This window comes from Staurois parvus, unplaced genomic scaffold (assembly GCF_062004578.1).
Source record: "Staurois parvus isolate SC_StPar_1 unplaced genomic scaffold, SC_StPar_1.0 ptg000011l, whole genome shotgun sequence".
Taxonomy (NCBI): Eukaryota; Metazoa; Chordata; class Amphibia; order Anura; family Ranidae; genus Staurois; species Staurois parvus.
In genome coordinates this window covers 4,356,887-4,383,577 of record NW_028317807.1, presented here as the reverse complement: position 1 = coordinate 4,383,577, position 26,691 = coordinate 4,356,887, and the positions used below count along the sequence as shown (strand labels likewise).

At 42.2% G+C, this 26,691-nt stretch overlaps 1 protein-coding gene across 1 annotated transcript; it reads left to right on the top strand.

Annotated features, from left to right (window-relative positions):
* Window positions 1-2,406: 2,406 nt before the first annotated feature.
* BZW1 (basic leucine zipper and W2 domains 1) lies at window positions 2,407-26,434 on the top strand. The gene is made up of 12 exons (XM_089670229.1): window positions 2,407-2,550; window positions 14,168-14,243; window positions 17,031-17,207; window positions 18,991-19,085; window positions 20,106-20,171; window positions 20,257-20,392; window positions 21,891-22,000; window positions 22,107-22,277; window positions 22,447-22,593; window positions 24,488-24,626; window positions 25,219-25,341; window positions 25,978-26,434. The coding sequence occupies exons 2-12, from the start codon at window positions 14,180-14,182 to the stop codon at window positions 26,007-26,009; spliced, it is 1,260 nt and encodes a 419-aa protein (XP_089526355.1). The 5' UTR covers window positions 2,407-2,550; window positions 14,168-14,179; the 3' UTR covers window positions 26,010-26,434.
* The last annotated feature ends 257 nt before the right edge of the window (window positions 26,435-26,691 follow it).

Genomic DNA, 26,691 nt, shown 5'->3' with positions numbered 1-26,691 from the left:
ACATCGATCAATGTGAATGGAGTAATCTGTTTTTTCATTCAGCCCAAAAATGCCAGGACAGTTAAAACCCCAATGACTCCTTTTTGGAAAGTAGACAGTCCAAGGTATTTGCTGAGAAGCATGTTGAGTCCATAGAAGATTTTATTTTTGCCCCAAGTTTCTGGGATATGCCAAGTAAAACAAAAAAAACTTTTTTTTTTTTACACAAAGTTGACACTTTAATTAGACATTTGTTTATTTATTTCAGGTACTTATATAGCGCTGTCAATTTACACAGCGCTTTACATATATATTGTACATTCACATCAGTCCCTAACCCTTTTCTGCGGAGAGTATATGTGTAATTACACCCCAAAATACATTCTGCTTCTTCTCCTGAGTATGGGGATACCACACGTGTGAGTTTTAAAAGCTGCATAAACTTGAGTATATATACCAATTTGTAGACGCTATAACTTTCACACAAACCAATTAAAGTGGAGCTCCACCCAAAAGAGGAAGTTCCGCTTTAAGCCTCTGTCAACCAATCCCCATTAAGGATTGGCAGCTTTGGGGGGCGGGTACCCAAATTTGACAGGTACCCGCTCCCACTTCCACTGCAATCACCTAGGCGATTGGAAGTTGCCCTCCCTCCCCATAGTCTTCTGGGACATGTGACCGGTCCCAGAAGACTATGGAGCCATTCACAAAGCGCAGCACTTCTCGCACATGCGCAGTGGGCACCCATCTGTGAAGCAGCAAGCTGTCACAGCAGAGTGCCCACACTGAAGATGCTGGCGCCAGGGAGAGAAGACAACCGGTGAAACCAGCGGTGGTGAGGACACCGCTGGACCGAGGGACAGGTAAGTAACTGTATAGCTGCTGACTTTTATTTTTTTTCAGGTATAACTTCACTTTAATATACACCTATTGGTATTTTTTTTTTCAACAGACATGTAACAGAATACAGTTTTGCCTAACTTTATAATGAAATTTGATTTTATGTGATAATTTTTTTATAACTGAAAGTAGAAAAAAAGTTTGTTTTAAATTTGTCTTTCATTTATATAATAGAAAAAACCCAGTGGCGATCAAATACCGCCAAAAGAAAGCTCTATTTGTGTGAAAAAAAATTATATAAATTTCATTCAGGTACAGTGTTGCATGACCAAGCAATTACCAGTTAAAGTAGTGCAGCGCTGAATAGCAAACACTTCCCTGGTCATGAAGGGTGTTAAACCTTCTGGATGTTTCTGAACAAGCTCTAATGCAGGCCATAGACGGGTCGAAAATCGGCTGATTTTTCGGACGAAAAAAAAAAATCGGCTGATTTTCACACTGTTAATGGGTTAATTGGTTGGCCGTTTTTCGAGGTTTTGGCACATCTTTTTTATCAGTGAAGTTGGAAAAAATCTGCCGATTTTGCCGATATTCCCGGCAATGATGGGCAAATTGGCCGATCTTTTTACCGATAAAAAATCTGCGCATGAGCCGTGACCTGCAAGACGAAGAAAAAGAAGAATAAGAATTCCAGTCCGCTATTATATTTGACATGAAAAAGTATTGCGGTTGCAACAATGTATCTATTTGTATCTGAATAAAAACATCTGTATCCAAAATGGATACAAATAGATACTTTGTTGCAACCGTAATACTTTCTCATGTCAAATATAATAGCGGAGCTCTCTTCAGGGACAGAAGTATTTAGATGGGACGAAGATCGGCCGATTTTTTTTACTGTTGGTGGTAACATTGGCCTATTGAACGACCGTTTTTTTTTAAATGGCTGGTTTTTGACCTGTCTATAGCCTGCATAACACCAAAGATTTGTTTGTCCATACATTTACTCTGTGAATAATGGAGTACACCGGGACCACAGAAATCACATGCTGTACTGTCATACATAGGTGGAGGTGACACCAGGAACTGCCAACTCCCACAACATTCATTCCAACAATGTGTACAGCCCATGGACACCCCATATTATCTGTTATTCCCCACCCCCATATACTCTATACTCTCCCCTGACAGGACATTCCGCCCTGTTCCAATATTCGCCTCTCCCAGCTATCACAGTCCCGCCTACAGCACCATGGGAACAATGGGCCAAGATGGAGGCAAGGCCCGCCTACTTCCAGGTTCCGCGATCTCCCGTATAATTACCCTCTGACCCTCCAATGCTCCACCCCATAGGCTACATCACACCCACATAGAGGGTTAGCGTGTCCCTATATCATGTACCGAAGAGCTACAGCTCGGCTCCCCTTCCCGCACATCTCAGTATGGTGATATACCACCGTATTGTTAGTAAACAGTGAAACATCTATGAGCACACAATACAAAGCTGTCACATTTTAAAAGGCCTATATTTCGCATCTCCCCTCCAATGTCTGTCCCGATGGTTTCGCCCTTCCCTTTCCCCGCCCCGTTGACGTAGCTGGGCGGTGCTCCGGCCTCTCTTTTTCTGGTCGTCGAGCAGCAGAGGGGGAATTCTCGGACGAAGCCTGTGTGGTTTGTTTCCCGTTACCGCCCGTCCCGTCTTTGGCCCGTTTCCTGCCTACCTTACATTCGGTAAGAGACGTGAGAAGCTGGTGCCGCCCGGTACTGGGGACTGTCTATGAGAAGACTTTGTGGACGGAGGGTGCCGGCTAGGCCTGGCTCAGTGCTGATAGCTGGGTAGCTGCTGACTGCCTATGTATAGAGGATGAGTGTAGTCATATCAGGGGGAATGGGCACATAGATGGTGGTTACTGGCCGGGTGTCTGTCTGGCCGTACGGACTGACACCTCTCCATGTGTAAAGGGCCCTGGTATAAAGAGAAGACTGGGCTGTACTCTGTACCTCCAGTCCTCCATCTTGTACACATCCGCAGATGGCAGTTTTGTCATCTCACAAATCATCGGATAGACAATCTCCTTTTTAGCTGTAACTTGGGGGCCTGACCTGGATGATTCATATACAAGAGACCCCTTCCACCATACATATCACTTCTTCTTGCCTCCCCCCCTCCCTCTTAAGATGTGTGTGTGTGTGTGTGTGTGTACACTATATTGCCAAAAGTATTGTAATGCCCCTCCAATTGGATTTAGGTGTTCCAATCACCTCCATGGCCACAGGTGTATAAAATCAAGCACCTAGGCATGCAGACTGCTTCTACAAACATTTGTGAAAGAATGGGTCGCTCTCAGGAGGTCAGTGAATTCAAGCGTGTACTGTGATAGGTTGCCACCTGTGCAATAAGTCCATCCATGAAATTTCCTTGCTACTAAATATTCCACAGTCAACTGTTAGTGGTATTATAGCAAAGCGGGAACAGCAACTCAGCCTTGAAGTGGTAGGCCATGGAAAATGACAGAGTGGGGTCAGTGCATGCTGGAGCGCAGAAGTCACCAACCGTCTGCAGAGTCAATAGCTAAAGACCTCCAAACTTTGTGTGGCCTTCAGATTAGCACAACAACACTGCATGGAGAGATAGTCCTATCCCTCTTGTATTGAACTGTATTGTTTCCCATTATATTGTAAAGCGCTGAGCAAACTGTTGGCACCATATAAATCCTGTATAATAGAGAGCTTCATGGAATGGGTTTCCATGGCTGAGCAGCTGCATCCAAGCCTTACATCACTAAGTGCAATGCAAAGCGTTGGATGCAGTGGTGTAAAGAATGCCAACACCGGACTCTGGCGCAGTGGAGACGTGTTCTCTGGAGTGACGAATCGAGCTTCTCTGGCAATTCGATGGACGTGTCTGGGTTTGCTGGTTGCTAGGGGTAAAGGTGCTTGCTTGACTGCATTGTGTAAAGTTTGGTTGAGGAGAGATTATGGTATGAGGTTGTTTTCAGGGGTTGGGCTTGGTCCCTTAGTTCCAGTGAAGGGAACTCCTAAGGCGTCAGCATACCAAGACATTTTGGACAATTTCATGCTCCCAGGTTTGTGGGAACAGTTTGGGCATGAACCCTTCCTGATCCAACATGATTGTTCACCAGTACACAAAGCAAGGTCCATAAAGACGGATGAGCGAGTTTGAGGTGGAAGTACTTGACTGGCCTGCACAAAGTCCTGACCTCAACCTGATAGAACCTTTAGGATGAGTTGGAGCGAAGACTGTGAGCTAGGCCTTCTCATCTGACATCAGTGTCTGACCTCACAAATGCGCTTCTAGAAGAATGGGCAAACATTCCCATAGACACACTCCTAAACCTTGTGGACAGCCTTCCCAGAAGAGTTGAAGCTGTTATAGCTGCAAAGGGTGGGCCAACTCAATATTTAACCCCACGGACTAAGACTGGGATGCCATTAAAGTTCATGTGCGTTTAAAGGCCATTGTCCCAATACGCATTCACATGACCATAAAAATATTACTACCTGTGTTTTCCAGGATGAACATATCTGCGTGACCAGTAAAACGCTCACATATAGATGCACTTAAATACGTAAAGATGTGTACCCCCTTTTTTTTTTTTTTTTTTTTATTTTTAAATGCTAGTTTATTTTTCCTCTGTTTAGACCTAATTTATGCACCTACACAAGTGTGCACATGTAAGTAGATGCATAAGCACGTTCTTAGATGAAAATTTCGGTGCTCTGGGAATGCACATAAAGCTTGCTGTCAGCACACAACCTCATGTTGTAATGGGTTAGTATCTGAAGCAGCTCATGTTTACACACCTGTGTGAATGACTGTATTGAAAATGGTGCAGCTGCATTCACATCTGTAATTAGGGCCAGTTTACACCACATGCAGTCCAGTATAATAAATATATATATATAAATACACTTTTTTTTTTTTTTTTTTTTTTTTTTTTTTTTTTTTTTTTTGCTGCATCAAACATGCATGGAAAGGAGATTATATGGTATCCAGTGGCAAAGTTCACACCAGTGCGTTCCAGTTCTAGAAAAAGTAGCACACGCATTTTTCTTGTATTGGAATGTGGTAAAACACACCGGACCCCAGTGCAGTGGGGGGAAAAAAGCTTCTAGAATGCATGTAGAAACCTATCCAGAATGGATCTGGAGTGGGTTTTTGTGGTTTAAAACTGCCCTTAAACGCTGGTATATGTGTATTTAAACAGCCCTGTTAGCCTGGGTTCACATATATGCCATGCAGTTTGTGGAGCGTTTTTTTTTGCTAGATGTGCAGGTTTGTTCAGGCTGTGCATGTACGATTTTGTAAAATTGCACTGCGGGTATGCTGCATTTTAGAGGCCACAGTAGAAAACAGACTTTTCACATGTCATGTGATTCAGTGCGTTCTAAAACGCATATGTAAACAGAGGCTTAATGAAGCCTTAAGCCTTGTACACATGGGCTGAAATTGGCACATTCAGCAGGAACTGGCTGATTTTCAGCCTGTGCACAGCTGTCGAACAGGCATGCTAGAATAGCAGTCAATGGTTGTGAGCACTGATCAGGGATTCCCCCTGTCAGAATACAACAGCTTACCTGCAGATATGGCTGCACTAACATTGTGTTGGTACACCCATTTTTTTTTTTTTTTGGACCTTTTTTTTTCTTTGTTGGATTACGAGAGTGCCCTTATGTTTGCTCTCCTGTGACTTAAAACCTGCTGACAGCTGGCTATTGCCTGCTATCAGCTGACATCACAGCCCCTCCCATGTTCTAAAAGGATCCCAGTGATATTTTTGGGATCCACCTAGCTGTTTGACAGTTGACTCCACCTTTCAGTGCATGGCTGAGAGCCTAAGGTAGCTCTGCCCTCACCAGCCTAATGCTGGAGGGTCAGAGCAGAGCGGTGACTGACAGTCACTGCTCTCAGCTCAGAGCTGACTGAGAAGTGAGTGACTAAAGATCATGTGATTGCTCAGTTCTCGTGCTTAGAAGTGACATAAAACAGCTGCAGTGTTACACTGGTATGTGTATTTAAATTTATTTTTACAAACCCCAAACTTTTCCTTTAAGCTGAATGGTGCCATGCACAAACTGTGAGTCAGACTGTTGGAATGCAGTTGCTGCACAGTAATGCAATAGAAAATCCCCTTTCCATTAAGAAGCAAAATTGACATTCAGGAGGCAGCAGTGTTGCTTCCTAAATGCCTGGCAGCCACTGCTCAGCTGCCCTGAAAAATGATCCACAAACCCTTTTCACAGGGGTGCTGGAGATCCACTTGTGTGAACAGAACGAACACTTATACGTTTTCAGTTCACTTTCCATTTCTCACTTCATAATTCCTCATCTAAACAGATGGTGCGATTATTGGTGCAAATCTCACTTGTGCAAGCATGCAGTGTGTCTGCACAGAGTGTGGGGTTTTCTTTTTTTTTTTTTTTTTTTTTTTTTTTTTTTTTACAATTTACTGCATATGCAGGCATTCTCTGGGATTGAGCTGGTGTGGACCCATTGCTTGCCTGCACCTGTGACCCATCTCTTATCAAATTAGCAGCACGGGAGCCAAGAACTCTTTTGGCTGCTAGGAAGAGTACCTCTGGGCCTTATGGAATAGTAAGTATTTTATCTTCATACAGTTACAATGATTAGGGCCCAGAGCTGTGATTGTAGCTAGGCAGGGTGAAGTTCCTCATTTTGTATACCCCTCAGTTACATCCAGGGCACAGATGTCTTGAGCAGATTGGAACAGATGACTCAGTGTAAACATGTAATTTTTGCTTTTATTTCCAAAACCTTAATTGGTCACAGGTAATGACCCAGCACCATACAGAGGTACTGTTGGAACACTGTTACACAGTTGCAGATTACTGCTAATGTACACAAGGGGTCCTAAATATAAGGCACTCTAGCCTTTTTTTCAAAAGGCCTATTAACCCCTTACCACTGCTTCTAGGTGGTATTTATGGATGTCTAGGAGTTGCTTCCATGTCATGTGGCTACTGTGGTTTGGCTGTCACAGCAGTCATGTGACTGGGAGCCTGTCCTGGTTCCTATCCCTTGACCGAGAGCTGCCTATGACAGCTGGGTCAATGTTCTGGGAACATGGAACACACAGCTCTCTCGCTCTCAACACACAATCGCACACTGTAATGGATTAGTATGTGCAGTGGCTACATGCGACAAGCCCACCTTTCTTGTCCGCAAGAAGTTACATGTATAATAGTGCAGCAAGTTGGCTAAATGCATATCGCAAAGTTGATATGTTATGGAGAGCGGCTTTAAAGTGAAACATTAGGTAGAAATTAAAAATGTGCCATCAGGCAGCTAAGCTTTTTTTTATTACAGAAGAGACCTGCATGGTTTCCTTTAACAATCTATCAAATGGCCTAAAATTCTGAGAAAAGGTAGGAATAGTCCACCCCAGTTTTTTTTTGTTTTTTTTGCACTTTATGCGGTGTAAAAAGTGGGGGGAGAACAAGGAATTTTGGCAGAGCCTGCCTGAAGTGCTTTAGTGTCCAAGCTGTGTCCGCAGCAGAAGTAGTTGTAGATCTTGCAGGTCAGTCATGTTTATGGACATGGTGATCCTTATCTGTAAACAAAGGTGTATTATCTGGGTACTGAAGTCTGAAGAAAAAAGGGTTGTTTTGTTTTGCCAAGCAAAACAAGTGCAAGATTTCCATTTGGTCAAAACCCCTTTAAAGTAATCCTGGCACAGACTGGGGCATTTCATACTGGGAGAATGCAGGACTGTCTGACTTTACACACTGTATTGTAGTGTCTGCATGCTTGCCACACTCGCTAAGGCTTTGCAAATCCTAAAAAAAAAAAACTGCAGCTGTAAATGTACAGGTGCCTGCATATACAGTGAAGGAAATAAGTATTTGATCCCCTGTTGATTTTGAATGTTTGCCCACTCACAAAGAAATGATCAGTCTAAAAATCGAATGGTAGGTGTATTGTAACACTGAGACCGAATCGTAACAAAAAATTCAAAAGAAATGCATGTCTAATTATGCACTGATTTGCATGTTCATGAGGGAAAGAAGTATTTGATCCCCTCCGCAAAACATGACTTGGTGGCAAATCCCTTGTTGGCAATCCCAGAGGTCAGACATTTCCTTTAGTTGGCCACCAGATTTGCACACGTCTCATAAGGGATTTTGGCCCACTCTTGGCAGACCCTCTCCAAGTCTTTAAGGTTTGTTGGCTGACGTTTGGCAACTTGAACTTTAAGCTCCCTCCACTGGCTAGGCCACTCCAGGACCTTAATGTGTTCCTTCTTGAGCCACTTCTTTGTTGCCTTGGCCATGTGTTTTGGGTCATTGTCATGCTGGAAAACCCTTCCACGACCCATTTTCAATGCCCTGGCTGAGGGAAGAAGGTTCTCACCCAAGATTTTACAGTACATTGCGCCGTCCATTGTTCCTTTGAAGCGGTGCAGTTGTCCTGTCCCCTTAGCAGAAAAACACCCCCAAAGCAGAATGTTTCCACCACCATATTTGACAGTTGGGATGGTGTTCTTGGGGTTATAGGCAGCATTCCTCCTCCAAACTCAGCAAGTTGAGTTGATGCCAAAGAGCTCGATTTTGGTCTCATCTGACCACAACACTTTCAACCAGTCCTCTCCTGCATCATTCAGATGTTCAGTGGCAAACTTTAGACAGGCCTGGACATGTGCTTTCTTAAACAGAGGGTCCTTGCAGGATTTCAGTCCTTGTCGGTGTAGTGTTACCAATTGTTTTCTTGGTGACTGTGGTCCCAGCTGCCTGGAGATAATTGACAAGATCCTCGCGTATAGTTCTGGGATGATTCCTCACTGTTCTCATGATCATTGACACCCCACAAGGTGAGATCTTGCATGGTGCACCAGACCAAGGGAGATTGACAGTTGTTTTTTGTTTCTTCCATTTGCAAATGATTGCAACAACTGCTGTCACCTTCTCCCCAAGCTGCTTGGGGATAGTTTTGTAGTCCAGCCTTGTGTAGGTCTACAATCTTGTCCCTGACATCCTGAGACAGCTCTTTGGTCTTTGCCATGGTGGAGAGTTTGGAATCTGATTGTTTTCTCCTGTGGACAGGTGTCTATTATACAGGTAACAAAATTAGATTAGAAGCAGTCCCTTAAAAGGAGTACTGCTAATCTCAGCTTGTTACCTGTATGAAAGACACCTGGTAGCCAGAAATCCTGCTGAATGATAGTGGATCAAATACTTATTTCCCTCATGAACATGCAAATCAGTGCATCATTTGTTAGACATGCATTTCTTTTGAAATGTTTGTTGCTATTCGGGAAGACATTGTTACAATACACCTACCATTCGATTTTTAGACTGACCATTTCTTTGTGAATGGGCAAACATTCAAAATCAGCAGGGGATCAAATACTTATTTCCTTCACTGTACCTACAGCACACTACCTCCCACTTATTCATATTGGCCAATAAGATGTGCCAGAGGCAGTAAGGTCATGAGCAAGCTTTGGCACTATTGATAAATGCTGCAGCTTTTCCTTTTAAATGGGTTCACTCTGGGCCTTTTACAGTAGGCCACTAGATACACTGTTGGGATACCTCTTTAAATCATTGGATTCAGGTGTTCCAATCACCTTCATGGTCAGAGGTGTATAAAATCAAGCACCTAAGAATGCAGACTGCTTCTACAAACATATGTGAAAGAATGGGTAGCTCTCAAGAGCTCAGTGAATTCAAGTGTGGTACCGTGATAGGTTGCCACCTGTGCAATAAGTCCTTCTGTGAAATTTTCCTTGCTACTAAAGCTTCCACGGTCAACTGTTAGCAGTATTATAGCAGTGGAAGCAACTGGGAACAGCAACTCAGCCAGGAGGTGGTAGGCCACGTAAAAATGACAGTGGGTTCAGGGCATGCTGAAGTGGGCAAAAGTCGCCAACTGTCTGCAGAGTCAATAGCTAAAGAGTTCCAAACGCTTTGTGTGGCCTTCAGATTGGCACAACTGTTCGTAGAACACGTCATGGAATGGGTTTCCATGGCTGAGCAGCTATATACAAGCCTTACATCTCAAAGTACAATGCAAAGTGTTGGATGCGGTGGTATAAAGCATGCCGCCACTGGACTCTAGAGCAGTGGAGATATGTTCTCTGGAGAGACGAATCATGCTTCTGTCTGGCAATCCGATGGATGTGTCTGGGTTTGGTGGTTGCCAGGAGAATGGGATTTGCCTGACTGCATTGTGCCAAGTTTAGAGAGGGGATTATGGTGTGTGTTTTTTTTTTTTTTGTTTTTTTGTTTTTTTTTTTTCAGGGGTTGGGCTTGGCCCCTTAGTTCCAGTGAAGGGAGCTCTTAAGGCATCAGCATACCAAGACAATTTCATGCTCCCAACTTTGTGGGAACAGTTTGGGGATGGCCCCTTCCTGTTCCAAAATGACTATGCACAAAGCAAGGTCCATAAAGACATGGATGAGTGCATTTTTGGGGTGGAGGAACTTGACTGGCCTGCACAAAGTCCTGACCTCAACCCGATAGAACACGTTTTGGGATGAATTGGTGTGGAGACTGCGAGCCAGGCCTTCTCCTTTGACATCAGTGCCTGACCTCACAAATGCACTTCTGGAAGAATGGTCAAATGTTCCCATAGACACATTCCTAAACCTTCTGGACAGCCTTCCCGGAAGAGTTGAAGCTGTTGGGGTGGGCTAACTCAGTTAACCCTTTGTACTAACCCAGCCCATACATTGGTTGAATTCCAAATGAATTTTCTTTAGAAAATCTGAAATTGTGTATTTTGTAATCTGATGGTACCACCATTTATTTTGAAATTCGACCAACCAAGACTTTAATTTCACCTAATGTTGCTACAGAAAACCATTCTTGTGGCCAAGAATTTTTCTTTTCAAGTCCCAGCTAATGGTAATTTCTTCGATTACGTTCCTCGCATGATTCTCCTATCATTGATTGGAGATTAATTTCTAAGTTTCTTACATGCCCAATCACTCAAATTTGGCCACTCAAATTGGCCATTGCCGTGGCCCACTAATGGTGCAAAATTTGAATGAAAGTTTCTTAGAAAATTTTCTAAATTCTTTTTGCAATTTGACCTGTGTGGCCGACTTAAGACTGGGATACCATTAATGTGTGTGCCCCAATACCTTTGGTAATAGTGTATGTTGGGGTACCTCCTTAATGTCTACACGGTTTACCTGCAGCAGGTTGTAGTAGACAATGTCCTTTATTCTCTATTTGATCACTGTTGGTACATTGGGAATCCAGGTAGCTTATTGGACAAAAAATTTAAGATGTGAGGTGACCTTTCACGTCTGACTCCAGGTGAAGTCCACCTCCTGAAAAGTAAACGAGAGGTAAACCAGGGTAGATATGGAGATAAACCTTTTTAAAATACAACCTTGTGTTTTTTAATTTTTAGACTGAATAGTCCATTCTTACTTGAGCTCAGTTGCGACAGGTTCTCTGTAAATGGAATGTGTTAAGCCTACACATTTTAGTTATCTTCGGTCTCCCAGCTGTTTTTGTTCACCATTAACTGTTAATATAGCAATCTCTGCTGTTGTGCCTTTGTGTTCTGACAGGGGGACCCCTCTGGCACTGTCCCAAGTAGTATGGGCAGCCTGTTCAGCTCATAAATAAAATTGATAGCAGTCTCAAATGCTCCTCTAACTTGTATTCTGGGTCAGTTCAAGCTCTCAGCTGATAATTACGAACACTAATAGTTAAGTGGCTGTTTTCCACACTTCACATGGTTAATGAATGGGAGAGGGAAGTTGACCCCTACCTCTTGGCTAGAAAACTTGCACATCAACATCGGGGTTGCCTCAAATTTTGATAAGATGGTGCTAACCACACCGCAGTGGCCTCAGCAGATATTCTATCAAGACTGTTGGGCTAAAGATGGTCGGAGCAAATTTTATCTGGCTTTGTTAAACTGAACTAGGTTGTGTGGAACCTTCTTTTAAGGGCCTTTGAGGTAGGCAGATGGGTGTTATACGGCAGGGAGTGGTGACCAGAGTGTCAGAATTTTGGTAATTCTAGGGGTCCTTTCACACGGGTGTTGTGTGGGTGTGATTTTTTTTTTTTTTTTTTTTTAACAACCCCCCCCCCCCCCCCCCCGCAAAGAAAACCTGATGATTTTACATCCATTTTTCCTTGTGCGACTTGTGTGCTACTACAAGGTAGTTCATGCACTACTTTGGTATGACTCGTGCAACTTGAGTGCCATACTACAATGAAAACTCTCAAGTCGCACATGTCAGTTGTCCATCAATGAAAGTCAGTCGTATCCAAGTTGTACGGCTCCAAAGTTCCATGACTTAGGAGTGCAAGTGTGAATGGAGCCTTAGGAACCTTTTTAGGCCTCCTAGTCTGAGTGTACAAGTTGACTCACAATGCCCTAGTAATATACCCCCCAAAAAATCTTTCTAGAGTAAGTTAAAAAAAAAAAGTACCTTGACAGGCAGTGTTCAACAAATAGTGCAGAACCTTTTGGAAGGAGGGTCAACTCTTCTATTGTGTACATGAAAGGGAGGGGGAACTCCTGGATAAGGGACAAAACTGAGTAATTTGTGAAGAAAAACAAATTTGTAGCATGGGCAAAGTTTAAATCTAGGGTCAAAGATGACCAACAATGAGGAAAATAAAACCGTAGGAGTGACCATCTCAGAGGGGAGTGCCTTTTCCATTGCTGTGGCTTTATTCTAGCATGTACACTTGTACGGTAGAACACAAATGTGTTGGTTTTTTTTTTTCTTCCCCAGGAGGGAGGTTCACTATATACAAAGGCAAGAAAGTCATCAAATTGGGTCAAAAGTAAGATTCGCCCCTCTATCCCACAATTGCACTTGGATTAAGGGGGTGTCTCCGTGTGCTGAGTTGTTTGACCAGCACTGTGCCTGGTTTATTGGCACTGGAGTATTTGGTGCACACAGGCCTTTTTAGCCCTGGCTTTGAAAAGGTAAGAACACTGAATTTCACAGGTACCTTAAGCCTTCACACATTATATAAGTTCAGTGGGCTGAACAAACACCTGGCATATAGCTTTACTAATGCAAGTGATGTTAGTAAAGCAATCTCCCCTGCTGTGCTATTGTGTTCTGACAGTTGGACTGCACCCTGCCAGGACACAGGCACCACACACGCACGCGCACACACGCAAACCTGTGAGCTGCGTAGTGCTTAACACTCACACAGCCTGGTTTAAGAGCTAGCCCACAGGTGTCCCCTTTAGGCAGCGGCTCCTATGGGGGCACTCTCAGCAGATGAGGAGCCAGAAGGTGTCGGTGGGGGACCCGTGAAGAGGTTTAGGCCTAAGGTCCCTAACATTCATACATACTAGGGCCAATTTAGACAGGATCCAATTACCTACCAGCATGTCTTTGGAGTGTGGGAGGAAACTGGAGTACGCGGTGGAAACCCATGCAAACTCCAGGCAGGTGGTGCCATGGTTGGTATGTGAACCAGTGACCCTAGTACTGCCAGGCACAATTGCTAATCATTTGGGCAGCATAGTGGCTAAATGGTTGGCACAACCACCTGGCAGTACTAGGGTCACTGGTTCAAATCAAAACCATGGCACCACCTGCTTGGAGTTTGCATGTTCTCCCTGTGAGTTTCCTCCTACATTCCAAAGACATGCTAGTAGGTTAACTGGCTCCTGTATAAATTTGCCCTAGTATGTGTATGAATATGTTGGGGTATCTTATATTGTACACCCCTTGAGGGGTGCGTATCTAACAAGCTGAAGTTAGAAGCAGTGTTTTATGTACAGCTGCACCAGTTTGAGTGCTCCAGTTTTTTAGTAAATCTCCCCCAACGTTTATTTTAGTTTAACAAAAAAAAACTAACTTTACAATCCCTTTAACATAAATCTGTCTTTAACAAAGAGTGACTACCATGTGTGACCATCTGGCAATCCTAGTCAGCTGGACTCAACACTTTAAATCCTTGATCCAGAACAGTCTGGGGGAGAAAATGTCTGACAGCCAAACATCTGGCATTTTCAGCAGAGGCCAGCAAAAGCGGCCATTTATTTGTTTTTTTTTTTTTGTTTGTTTTTTTCCTGCCTGTCTTGACATCAGGGCAGTGCATTTCAGTGTGGACTTGAAAATTCCATTCTAAGTTTGTACTGGTTTAATAGTTAATGGTATTCGTAGAAACCACCTTGAGAACTTGCTGTGCCAGCTGTTGAGTGGATGGGTTGAGTTGCTGTGTTTAGTGGACGGGTTTCTTTTAAATGCATTTAAAGAAAATGTTGCTTGAATGCAGACCAGTCACTGTAGTTGTGTATTTGTTACTTTCTGTGGGTAGAGAACTTGCTCAGTGTAATGTTTCTAATGGCAGTATTCGTCTTATTTTGCAGGGCATCTTTTTTATGAATAATCAAAAGCAGCAAAAGCCAACGCTATCTGGCCAGCGTTTTAAAACCCGAAAAAGAGGTAATGTTAACATCGCCTACACACTATATGCTCCCAGGTGTTACACTAAGCCCAAAATAGACATAATGTTGTCCTTTGAAGATTTCACATAGTTTGGCTAAGTCCACTTAACTTATACAAAAGTTTTTTTTTTTGTGTTTTTTTTTTTTTTTCCCTTTTTTTATAATCCCTTTTAAACAATTGGGGCTCATTTGGAGTTATGTTCTTGGGTGTAACTTTATTTTATACAATTTAAAAAAAAAAAAAAAAAAAGGCAACTAATGTGACAGGTTCTCTTTATTGAGACATCTAAGGTCTAAAAGACCCTGGATGTCTCCCCTGTACTATGTTGAATGTAACGCAGTGCACATTGCACTGCATTACATTCTTTCTCTCAACAGGGAAGGGCAAGTGCTGTGGGGGGGGGGGGCGCAGAGAGGCTGGCTCAGCCTGCAGCAGGGCTGAAAGTTTAAGAAAATTACCTGCCCAGGGGCCGGAACTACATGTCCCGGGCGTTGGGTGATATAAATTCAACATCCCTGGTCTGCCTGTCAACCCTTTGCGCTTTTTTTTTTTTTTTTTTCCCCTATAGGTCAAAAGGAATAAATGGCTGAGCCCTGCCCCCCATCCTGATTTAGTGCAAGGACACTATCCTAAACAATATCCAATGGGGTGGACCATTACAACAGTTTTCGGGTCATCTGGTCAGCTAGAGACATCACCTGCAAATACTAATATATGCGCACTGCCAACAGTGTAGGCTTTGTGTGAATAGCTTGTAGATAGAACTATTATTTGAATATTGTGTCCAAAATGGTTAGTGTTACTAAACCCAGAACCCTGCATACTCTATCCGGTCTCCCAGATACAGAACATGGAAGTGCAATTATTTTAATAAATATAAAACTGCTAAATGCCTTTTCTCATCAGCAATTAGAGTAGTTTTATGACTTCTTTCAGTGTCTGGCAAAGCACTGGTTAAAGATTGTAGGAGGAATTTTCATTCTCCTGTAGGAGGATGCAGGGCAACATCCTTTTACACAATGGAGGATTAACCCTTTAGGTTCCACAGCAAGTACGACAAGCATGCTTTACTGCATTAACAGATTGATTTTACTGTTGTGGGTTTAGTAACTTTCAATGTTTAGGGACCCTCTGTACTGCAATATACACTGCTCAAAAAAGTAAAAGGAACACTTTGAAAACACATCAGATCTAAATGGGGAAAAATATATCATGCTGAATATCTATACTGATATGGACTGGGTAATGTGTTAGGAACGTAAGGATGCCCCATTATTTTGATAAATTATCAACCTACAGAGGACTGAATTCAAAGATGCCTGGAAGATCAAAGTGAAACGATGCAGCAGGTTAGTCCATTTTGCTAAAATTTAATTGCAGCAACTCAAAATGGTACTCAGTAGTTTGTATGGCCCCCACATCCTTGTATGCATTCCTGATGACATCAGGGCATGCTCCTAGGAGACGACAGATGGTGTCCTGGGGTATTTCCTCCCAGATCTGAACTGGGGTATTTCCTCCCAGATCTGAACAAAGTCATCACTAAGTTGCTGGACAGTCTGAGGTGCAACCTGGCAGCATCGGATGGACCTAAACATGATATCCCAGAGGTGTTCTATTGGATTTAGGTCAGGCGAGCGTGGGGGGCCATTCAATGGTATAAATTCCATCCTCCAAGAATTGCCTGCATACTCTCGCCACATGAGGCCGGGCATTGTCGTGCACCAGGAGGAACCCAGGACCCACTGCACCAGTGTAGGGTCTGACAAATGGGTCCAAGGATTTCACCCTGATACCTAATGGCAGTCAGTGGCAATGCCATGTCCCTCCCATGGATATGCCTCCCCAGACAGTCACTGACCCACCATGAAAACGGTCATGCTGAATGATGTTACAGGCAGCACAATGTTCTCCACGGCTTCTGCAGACCCTCTAAATCTGTCACATCTGTTCAGGGTGAACCTTCTCATCTGTGAAAAGCACAGGGCACCAGTGGCAGACCTTCCAATTCTGGTGTTCAATGGCAAATGTCAATCAAGCTCTATGGTGCCAGGCAGTGAGCACAGGGCCCACTAGAGTATGTCGGGCCACCCTCATGAAGTCTGTTTCTGATTGTTTGGTCAGACATTCACACCAGTGGCCTGCTGGGAGGTCAATTTTGTAGGGCTTTGGCAGTGCTCATCCTTTCTCCTTGCAAAAAGGAGCAGATACCTGCTGATGGGTTAAGGACCCTCTAAAGCCCTGTCCAGCTCTCCTAGAGTAACTGCCTGTCTTCTAGAATCTTCTCCATGCTCTTGAGACTGTGCTGGCGGACACAGCAAACCTTTTGGCAATGGCATGTATTGATGTGCCATCCTGGAGGAGTTGCACTGGCTGTGTAACCTCCTGTAAGGTCCGGGTATTGCCTTATCCGATCAGTAGTGACACTGACCCTAGCCAACTGCAAAACTAGAGAGAACCAGTCAGAAAAGATTAGTAGGGGGAAAAAAAAATGTCAGTGGCTTCCACCTGGAAATTAATTCCTGTATTGGGGGGTTGTCTCATTGTTGCCCATCTAGTACACCTGTTAATGTCATTAACGCCAAAGCAGCTGAAACTGATTAAAAACCCCCTCTGCTACTTAGCTGACCAGAGCGATATCCAAGGAGTTTAATTGACTTGATGCTATACTCTGATTAAAAAGTGTTCCTTTTTATTTTTTTTAGCAGTGTATTCTACATATTCTGGCTGAATCTATAGAAACTATCTTTTTTTTTTTTTTTTTTTTTTTTTCCCCTTTTTCAGATGAAAAGGAGAGGTTTGACCCTACCCAATTTCAAGACTGTATTATTCAAGGCTTAAATGAAACTGGCAACGACTTGGAAGCAGTAGCAAAATTTCTTGATGCTTCTGGGGCAAAACTCGACTACCGTCGCTATGCAGAAACGCTTTTTGACATCCTGGTGGCTGGTGGAATGCTGGGTATGCAAGCGCATAAAATTGCCTGTCAAATATCTTGTCTGCTATTCTCATTACTGGCCGCTAGTCTTTTAACTGTATAAATGCATTTCAAAATGGTGCTGCAATAGCGGTTTTAACAGGGATGTAATAAATTTATACCTAGTAGTTTTGTCAGAAATACTGGCTGCTGGTGGTGTCCAAAAACTGGCTTGATTAAAATTTGATCTTCCAGCCGTAAAAGACTTTAATCAATCTGCTTTGTATTAACTGAAAATCTCAACTTCTCATGGATTGCTGTGAATTTGGTGACCATACTGCAACCGATCTGATGGGTAATCAGTTGTTGCTGTAGTGGAGGACTTGCTTGGACTCCCTGTATCCTTGGCTGGGTTTGAGCAGATGTAAAATCTCACATGGGCTTCTACAGGAGCTTCTCATAATTTTTTTTTTTTTTTTTTTTTTTTTTTAAATTTTAGGTTTTAAGCAAACATACATCTTGGTATATTCTGCAATTCCAAAACATTTTCAGGATTAGAGGTTTAGGGTAGTAAAATTCATGTGTAAGATGGAGAAAAGCCAAGCTCTGCATTAAAAAATCAGAGGCACTTTGAAAAATAGTCTGGTCACTAGACCACAGTATCCCCAAAGATGTTTGTTTTTTTTTTTTTGTTGTTTTTTAACATTAGCCAATTTAGGCTAGCTATTATAGGATCTCTAAAGCGGGCCACAGAAGGCTGGCTCACACTTATGAGGTCTGCATTTACGTTGCCATGGCAGCCCATTAATTTTGAGTGGGCTGCAGTGCCTGCATTTTCTGCCAAAAGTTCATGCACTTTTTAAACCAGTGGCTCAGGGTAACCACATGGTCTGACCATGTGATTTCCCTGCGGTGCCCACAAGCGTGCTGCAGGTTGAGATGCGTGGGGGGTGCCATTCAGAATGAATGGCAGCCCTGCGCATCTTGTAAGGGCAGCCAGATTTGGCTGCAGGTGGGGAACAGGTGCAATTCCTGCAACAGCAACCAGACTGCAGATAAGTGTGAACCTAGGGTCAGGCCCAATCGCTTAGCAAGAGTACTCACTTGAATTTTCCATCCACGCAGCTGTCAGAACACTGCCTGCACCTGATTGGATACAGGTGCTGTTTTGGATGAGCATTTTCCACCTGGCTCTTTCAATAAGTCGTTTGGGGGAAAACTAATTTTGTCGAACCAGTGGTCCTGACAGGACCACCAACAGAACAAATGTGTATCGCCATTTTTAGTGTTTGGCATGAAATATGTCAATGCAAATATTCTAGCCAGTTCTCCTGTTCTCCATTGGAACAGCCTTGTAGGATCATGTCTGTTATGGCATTAGCTTTCTGTTGATAGATATTTTATTCTAGGTGCACTTCCATATGTTTATATAGTCTTGAAACGATGCACAAGTGCTTTGGACTATATTAGAGTATGCTCACAAATACATACCACAGTATCTCGCTGGCAGCAAAATGCTTTGTAAAATGTCCTTTAAACATATAAGATTTGTGCTAATGTTGCAAATGCATACAGTTCAAATGGTACCCCATTTACTAGGATGCAGGTGGCCTTTTAAGGCCAATGGCATACTTTTCCATTATACTGTATGTAATGATTGGACATGTTTACTTGTGCATTGGACCTTGATCAGCATTAATCTCGTGTCTGTACATAGTTGTACACTGCTCTCTTCCACATGTACTTGCTCTTCTAGTTTTCTCATATATGGTGAGCTAAAAACATTCTACTACATTTTGTTCTAATCAAATCAATATAATCTTGCAGCACCAGGTGGTACTCTTGCCGACGACGTGATCCGTACTGATGTTTGTGTGTTTTCAGCACAAGAAGACCTAGAGACCATGCAGGCATTTGCTCAGGTATGGTAAGATTCCCATGTCCACAAAGCACTTTTAGCATATTACATTACTGTATGTGATTTTACAAACACTAATTGGGTGTTTTGTGTTCGTTAGCTGCTTCCCACAAGTAGGACTTCCCCCTGTCACAGGCAACAATGAAACCAAATGGTTTAGAGTTTCATGATTTTTATTTTAACCGGCATGATGAGTTTTTTTTTTTTTTTTTTGTCCTTTAGCCAAGCAATGCTGGCGGGAGGGTGAGGCAGAGAAGCTGGCTTTCAGAGGTTGCAGGAGGAAAATGGAGAGGATCAGTTCCTGCATATGCTGTCTCTCCTGTTCAAGTGTAAAACAGAATGTGACAGGGAGGCCACAAAGGGCCCCTGGAGCTTAAGGTGGGGTTGCTTTTGTGACCCTTGACGCTAACCCGGTAATTGTTGGTGTGATAATGCGTCAACTGTCATTTTTTTACAGGCCCCCAAACTACAATTGTAAACAAGCCCTTACTGTCCTGAGCCTCCTAATAAGGCTGCTTTCACATGAATGCGCTGCAGTTTACCCTTGCCATTAGTTCAGTGTACCTGTGGGTTAGCTGCGCTTTGCCATAGGCTTCTATTATCTTGTGGGTTTGGTGCACTTTCTAAAGGTGCACCAAAAAACTCCTAAGATATAAAAGTTGCTGACTCTGGGTGTGTTTCCCTGGTTTGAGGTCGAGTGGGCTCCAAGGGCCACGGGTTGAGCACTCCTGCCCTACATCCCCAGGTTGAGGTAGTTCTACCTGGACCATGGCTACAGTCATGACCCTGGTACTTTTTTTTTTTTTTTTTTTTTTTTTTTAAACTGCTAAAAATGCAAGTACTTGCTGCAAGAGTCTGCATTTTTCATTGAGTGAGACCTAGTAGTGGGAGAGGGTTAGAACCATAATTCCATACCTGCTAAAAAAAAACAAAAAAAACCTTGTTTTGCATTTCTCCATGGCAGAAGGTGTTTATCAATTCTGGTGCAGTTGTTTTAAATCTTATATCGCTGTTTTATGCTTAGGTTTTTAACAAACTAATCAGACGTTACAAATATCTGGAGAAAGGCTTTGAAGAAGAGGTCAAAAAGGTATACATTTTTGTTTCTTTTGGTCCTTTTATTTTTGTGTTTTTTGAATGAGTTTGCATTTTTTTTGAAACTCTTCTTTTTTCAGCTGTTTCTGTTTCTGAAAGGGTTTTCAGAGTCTGAGAGGAATAAGCTGGCCATGCTTACTGGTATTCTTCTGGCCAATGGGATTCTTTCTGCATCAATTCTGAACAGTCTCTATAATGAGAATTTGGTAAAAGAGGGTAAGTATTCTGAAACCTGCACTTCTAGATAAAAGGGTAACATGAGTTTCACTACTTCCTCATACCAAGTTTTAAAAATAAATGCATATTTTTGCAGGTAAAAAAATGCATTTATTTTTACCCTGGAGCCTCTAAAAGGCATTGTACCCATGATCAACCGATCACAGGTCCAATGCCAGGCTCCTGCAGACCCTCGGTACACTGCCCGTTCCTCTTAAAGGCAGGCAGTTTCTGAATTGCAGGAAGAATCCATGAACTACAAGAGCGCACACCAATGGCCTCTGTTAATTGAACTAAAGTCTGTTGGCCGCGGTGGCCTGATAGTTGTAAATCATTCAGTCGCAGAACTCAGCAGGAGCTGAACATGTTCCAAAGGTGACGTTGGCCTTTAAAATCTGTACATAACTGTTTGTTTTTTTTTTTTTTTTTTTCCTTTACCCCCAGAGTTTGAAAATAATTGTTAAATTGTTTTTTGTATAAGGGCATTTCTGTAACGCATTCATGTCTTGGCACTTGCAGTCCAACAATACGCTGAGAATTCAGTGCAAGGTGAAGTTGGCAACCAGGCGAGTATAATGCAAGGTGCCGACTTTACCTTACATTGGAGGACTTCTCAAGTGCACTAGGAGAGCTCTAGCCCATTCAGGATATGTGACTGGGTAGTAGCACCACAGCTTTTGATGCTTGGTTGAATGCACTGAATTGTGTTGACTGTCTGATGATTTTTTTTTTTTTTGGTCTTGCTGGAGACTTTACTTAAAGATCAATAATGGAGACTTGTCTTTAAAATCACAAACTGCTGCAGGATATTCATCCATCCTTGCTGGATGGAGGAATCTGTTTGGATAAACTGTGTAGCCAGCTTTAGTATGCCTAGGGTGACTGTTAACCTACAAACAAGCATGTGTTTAGTCAAACTCTGAACAGTCGGTTGTAGCGGAGTTGGTTTTTTTTCCTCTTGCTGGAAGTCCTGAGCTATAACGTTTTGGTCAAGGTTTGGATGGATGAGATGCAGAATTATATGGTGAACCTGGATTGTTAAATTTTGCCTGGTATACTGGGTTAGGTTTGCACATTTGGCAATGTCTCACTGTAATTTTGATGTGATTAATAGGATAGATGGGGAGCAAGTCAGGGTAACGGCTGAGCTTATGCCCCACCCTGCCTTGCAACTCATAGTCCAAAATCCAAGAGTAGGAGTCTGGAGAAGGCATGTGAGCTCATTCCTAATCAGGAGTTCAAAACACTGCATGTGAAACCACATAAAAGAAGCCTGGCATTATCCAGCTGTTCTGTGCCATCTAACACCCCCCCCCCCACCTCAGACTGCAGATCCTTTTATGGACCTGGACCTAAAGAGTTCTGTTTATTTTCCCCACCCTGTCCCACATTTATATGGGAAGGTAGTAAAATGATAGGGTTGTAGGGTTATTTTTTCTTTTGTAATACAGAATTGACATGGCTAAATGTTTCAGATTCCCAATTTTATATTTAACAGGTGTTTCGGCTGCATTTGCAGTAAAGCTATTTAAATCATGGATCAATGAAAAAGATATTAATGCAGTAGCTGGCAGTCTTAGGAAAGTGAATATGGACAATAGACTTATGGTAAGCCAGATAATTCTAATTTTGTTAGAATATTGCATACTGCCAGACCTCTAAACATGATCTAAATTATCCCTGTTTGCTCTTACCTTTTTTAAATTAATTCTAGGAACTGTTTCCGGCAAACAAGCAAAGTGTAGAACACTTCACAAAATACTTTACAGATGCCGGATTAAAAGAATTATCAGAGTATGTCCGCAATCAACAAACAATAGGGGCTCGTAAGGAACTCCAGAAAGAACTGCAGGAAATGATGTCAAAAGGAGAGCCTCTTAAAGAGGTAATTTTAATATTATTGTATTGCGATCTTGTTGCTCGACACTCTACAGAGCGACTAGACCTAAGCTGGTACCTGGCCTCTTAATGGCTTGGTCTTCTAAAGTTCTTGGTGAAAAAGCTTTACAGTAATTTTGTTTTAAAATAAATATGGTTACATAACTAACTTTCAGATCAGTATGTATGTAAAGGAAGAAATGAAGAAAAACAACATCTCGGAGCAGACTGTCATTGGTATCCTGTGGTCTAGTGTGATGAGCTGTGTGGAGTGGAACAAAAAAGAGGAGCTGGTTACAGAGCAAGCCATCAAACACTTGAAGGTATCTGTCCAAAAAAAGTCCCCCCCTTCCCCCTGCAAAAGACCCACAAACACCTGTTTGATCTTGCCAATGAAGTCCACCTATTGCAGCCTCCCTTGGTGTGGCAGCAATGCTCCTGAATTTAGAGCAGAGTTGCCATTATGTAGGCTGTGCCTGCTTGCACTTCAGTTGGATGGAAAAAAAAAAAATTGCAGGGGCGTCAGCATTTGTTACTAATTGACAAGACCTGAAAATATGGACTATAAATTGCACACTAGCAGTAACTGGTTACTTGTGTTTAGACCAATGTATGTGATCAGTCCCTTTTTTAAATATGAATGCAAGTTACTTACTATGGGGAGAACCTCTGGAGGAATCTAGGATGGAGAAAGATCTGGGGGTCCTAGTAAGTCTACTTGCTATAGCTTGGCATTGCATGCTATTACTCAGTCTGTTATCATGCATTAAAAAGGCAACTTCAGAGCTAAAATGATGATCCTGCCACTTTTTATACAAACTGTTTGGCCACATCTGGAGTATTCCATCCAGTTCTGGTCCTCAATCCTTAGGAAGGATGTGCTTGAACTGGAGGGCATCCAGAGAAGGGAAACAAAATTAATAAGGGGACTTCAGGACCTCTGTTACAAGGAAAGACTACAAGCATTAAACTTGTTCTCCCTGGAGAAGACTCTTGAGAGGAGTTGAGAGCGGTATACAAATACCTAAATGGTGGTCCCAGTGTAGGCAGTAAACTAGTTAGTCTCAGACACAGGGTCACTCAATGAAATTGGAGAAGTGGTTTAACCTTAGTGTTACTAAACCCAGGACACTGCATTCACTCTCCTGCAGAACACAACATTAACATGAAAGCGGTTTAGTAAATATAAACTGCTAAATACCTTTTTTTTCTTTCTCATCTGGCGTTGGAGTAGACTTGTGACTATCGGTGTCCAGCAGAGCACCAGTTAAAGCTTGTAGGAGGAGTTTTCATTCTTTAGGAGAATGCAGGACCTCTGGACAGTGCTGATCACATGCACTCTCCCAAGAAAAGAGCTCTCTAGCAATACGCACCAAACTGAGCATGTGCAAACTTACTCCAAACCTCTGTTCTATCAGGGGATAGTTGGGGGGGATAATGGGAAGAGGGGGAGGATCAGAGAAAAGGATCAAACATCCTTTTTGCTACAATGTAGAGAATTGACCCCTTGGGTTACACAGTGAAGTATAACAAGCATGCTTTACTGCATATATAGACTGATTTTACGGTTGTGGTTTTAGTAACCCTTTAAGCTGTGTAGGGTGTTTTTTCACTGTTGGGGCAGCAAGAAGGTGGAACTTGCCTCCACAGTCAGTGTCAGCAGGAAATATTGAGTTTTTTAAAAGGCTCTTGGACTTGCATCTTAGTGAACACAATATACAGGGATATGGGAAATGATTCACAAGGTTGAACTGGATGGACTAGTGTCTGTATTCAACCTTACCCATGTAAAAAAAAAAAATGATATAGGCAATCTACCAAGTATGCTTTAAATGCCATCTGCCTTTTCCCTTTTACAGTACTGCAGTATAAATGGGTGGCTGTTAGGGGAGACCTCAACGCTCAGAGCACTGATAGGTTGATATTTACCTGCCCTGTGGTTCTCTTCATGGGTCCCCTGCTGTTGCTCTTGGCTTCTCCACTTCAAGTGCCCCCATAGAAAGTTGCTTTTCTATGGGGGCATTCATGCAGGCTAGCTCCTGAGCCTCACTCTGCATCAGTTGACAGTGACAAGGCATGCATTAAGGTAAAGGTTTAGGCTTTATAACCACTTTAACTTAACCATGTTAATTGTAGCGCAAATGTTTGTCCTCCTGTCATGGGCAATTAGTCATTAGGAAATACTGTTTACTTTACGAATTTTTCTTTTCTTCTCAGCAATACAGCCCTCTCCTTGCTGCCTTTACTACACAAGGTCAGTCTGAACTGACTTTGCTGCTGAAAATTCAGGAGTATTGTTATGACAACATTCACTTCATGAAATCTTTCCAGAAAATTGTGGTGCTTTTTTACAAAGGTAAGCTTGGCAGTTTTAGGCCTCAAGAATATGGTAGTTTAGCAGCTCAGAAGTGCTAAACTATAAAATTCCCGGTGTTTTCACACACATGGGGAACAGCAGGTGGTGCATACAGCCAGCCATATACATGTCGTGTTGTAATCAATTTTACCCAAACGTTCATGGAAATATGCCATATGTGCATTGCAACAGGTAAATTCTAATGCAGAGAATAATCTTGTGTTTTACGTTGTTTCAAACTCTCAATTTTTTTGATGTAACCTCACGTGGCAATAAAACAGGATGTTTACAACTGGAGAAAGTGTACTAATTTTTTTCCATCTTCCCCTATTTATGAAAAATTACCTTGTGTCATAATCACACCAAAGCTTTAGTTGCACGACAAGTACATTGTTGGTATTTTATATACACTTTGTACAGTATAGCACATCCAGGTTCATTGATTTGGAAAATTTGTAACACTCCCATCTTGCTGTAATGGGGGTGAGTTTCCTTGTTTTCGTTTGTGCTATGGTTTGACAGACTTGCTGTACGTGCTTTTAATGGCAATATGTATTAAAGTCTATCTCCATATTTCTTCTCTCCTTAACAGCTGAAGTTTTAAGTGAAGAGCCCATTTTGAAGTGGTACAAAGATGCTCATCTTGCTAAAGGAAAGAGTGTATTTCTGGAACAGATGAAAAAATTTGTAGAGTGGCTTAAAAATGCAGAAGAAGGTAACTAAAGTGTACATATGGTGGTTAGTCTTTTTGTGGTAGTTTTTTAAATTCATAAAAACAAAAAAAGTTGAAGTTTTGTTTTAGACATACTGCACAAACAATACATGTATGCAGAAGTGCTTTAACACATGCATTGTCGCCTACATTTTCTTAAATAAAAACCTGTTTGTTGGGGTTGTCAATGCTTGAATCACATAACTACTACATATCTGCTTCCTGTTGCCAAAATGTGAGTGAGTACTCGCCTACACTCAGACATTGGCATGCAACCTAAGGGCTATACCCTGCAGATGTCGCTTGGCTTCAGAAGGGCTGCATCACCCGTGTTGTGAATGTAATCAGCGGCTATACAGCATCTGGATCACTTACTTTACAGCTGAAAGCCTGCTCAGGAAAATGGGCACAAGCTGGTTCAGCTTGTGCGTAACCCTTCACTTTTTGGCCATATGTAGTATGTCCAAAGAGCTGAGAGTTAAATACTAGCTGTTGCTGTAAAGACCGCAGCAGTGTTTTAATGGATTATAAATGGTTGTGTAGTCATGGCTGTTCTTCTTCTAATTAAGGCATAGTGCAATTATTTTGTCTTTAGAATTAACTTTTTTTTTTCTTTTTTTTTCCCCCCCCCCCCTGCAGAATCTGAGTCTGAGAATGAAGATGTTGAATGAACTGTCAATAGTGTTGCCAGTAAGCAAACACAGGAGCTGTAGATAAAAACATACTCAGTTATGTGGTTCTTTTTGTTTTTTTCTTTTCTGGTTCATTACATCCTACCTCCTGTATCAAGCATGATATAAGGGCTTTCATCACTTACAATTTTTTTTTTCTCCTCCCTTTTTACAGTCATGTTTTTTTAGTTTTAGAAGAAACCATGTTTTAAGTAACAATGCGATGTCCAAATTCCATGTCCTGGATTTTTGTTACCCTCTACCTCCTGTATTTTCTACTGTAATGTAATTTAAGGCCTTTCAAAATGTAACAATTCGTTTTATCCCCTGGTTTTCTATTAAAAAATAAAGTTCAAAATCACTATTATTTGGTATATTTGTTATGGGAAAATATTTGCAAATTAAATGCCATATTCGACAACCAACTGTGGTTTGTGATTTCTTAATAGAACATTCAGCTATGTGATCTTTTTTACATTTAACTGCTTGTCACCCCCCTCCATGCTGTTCAATCCATATGCAACTATCTCACTGTTATATAAACTGTTGCCTTAAAAGGAAGATATAATGGCTTTGGGACTTTTAAACTAGTGGTCTGCTGCTTTCCATCAACTGGCTTTTGCTGTGTGTGTGCTGGAACTTGTTACAGCTAAACTCGAGTCAAGCAGTTAAAATGTATTTC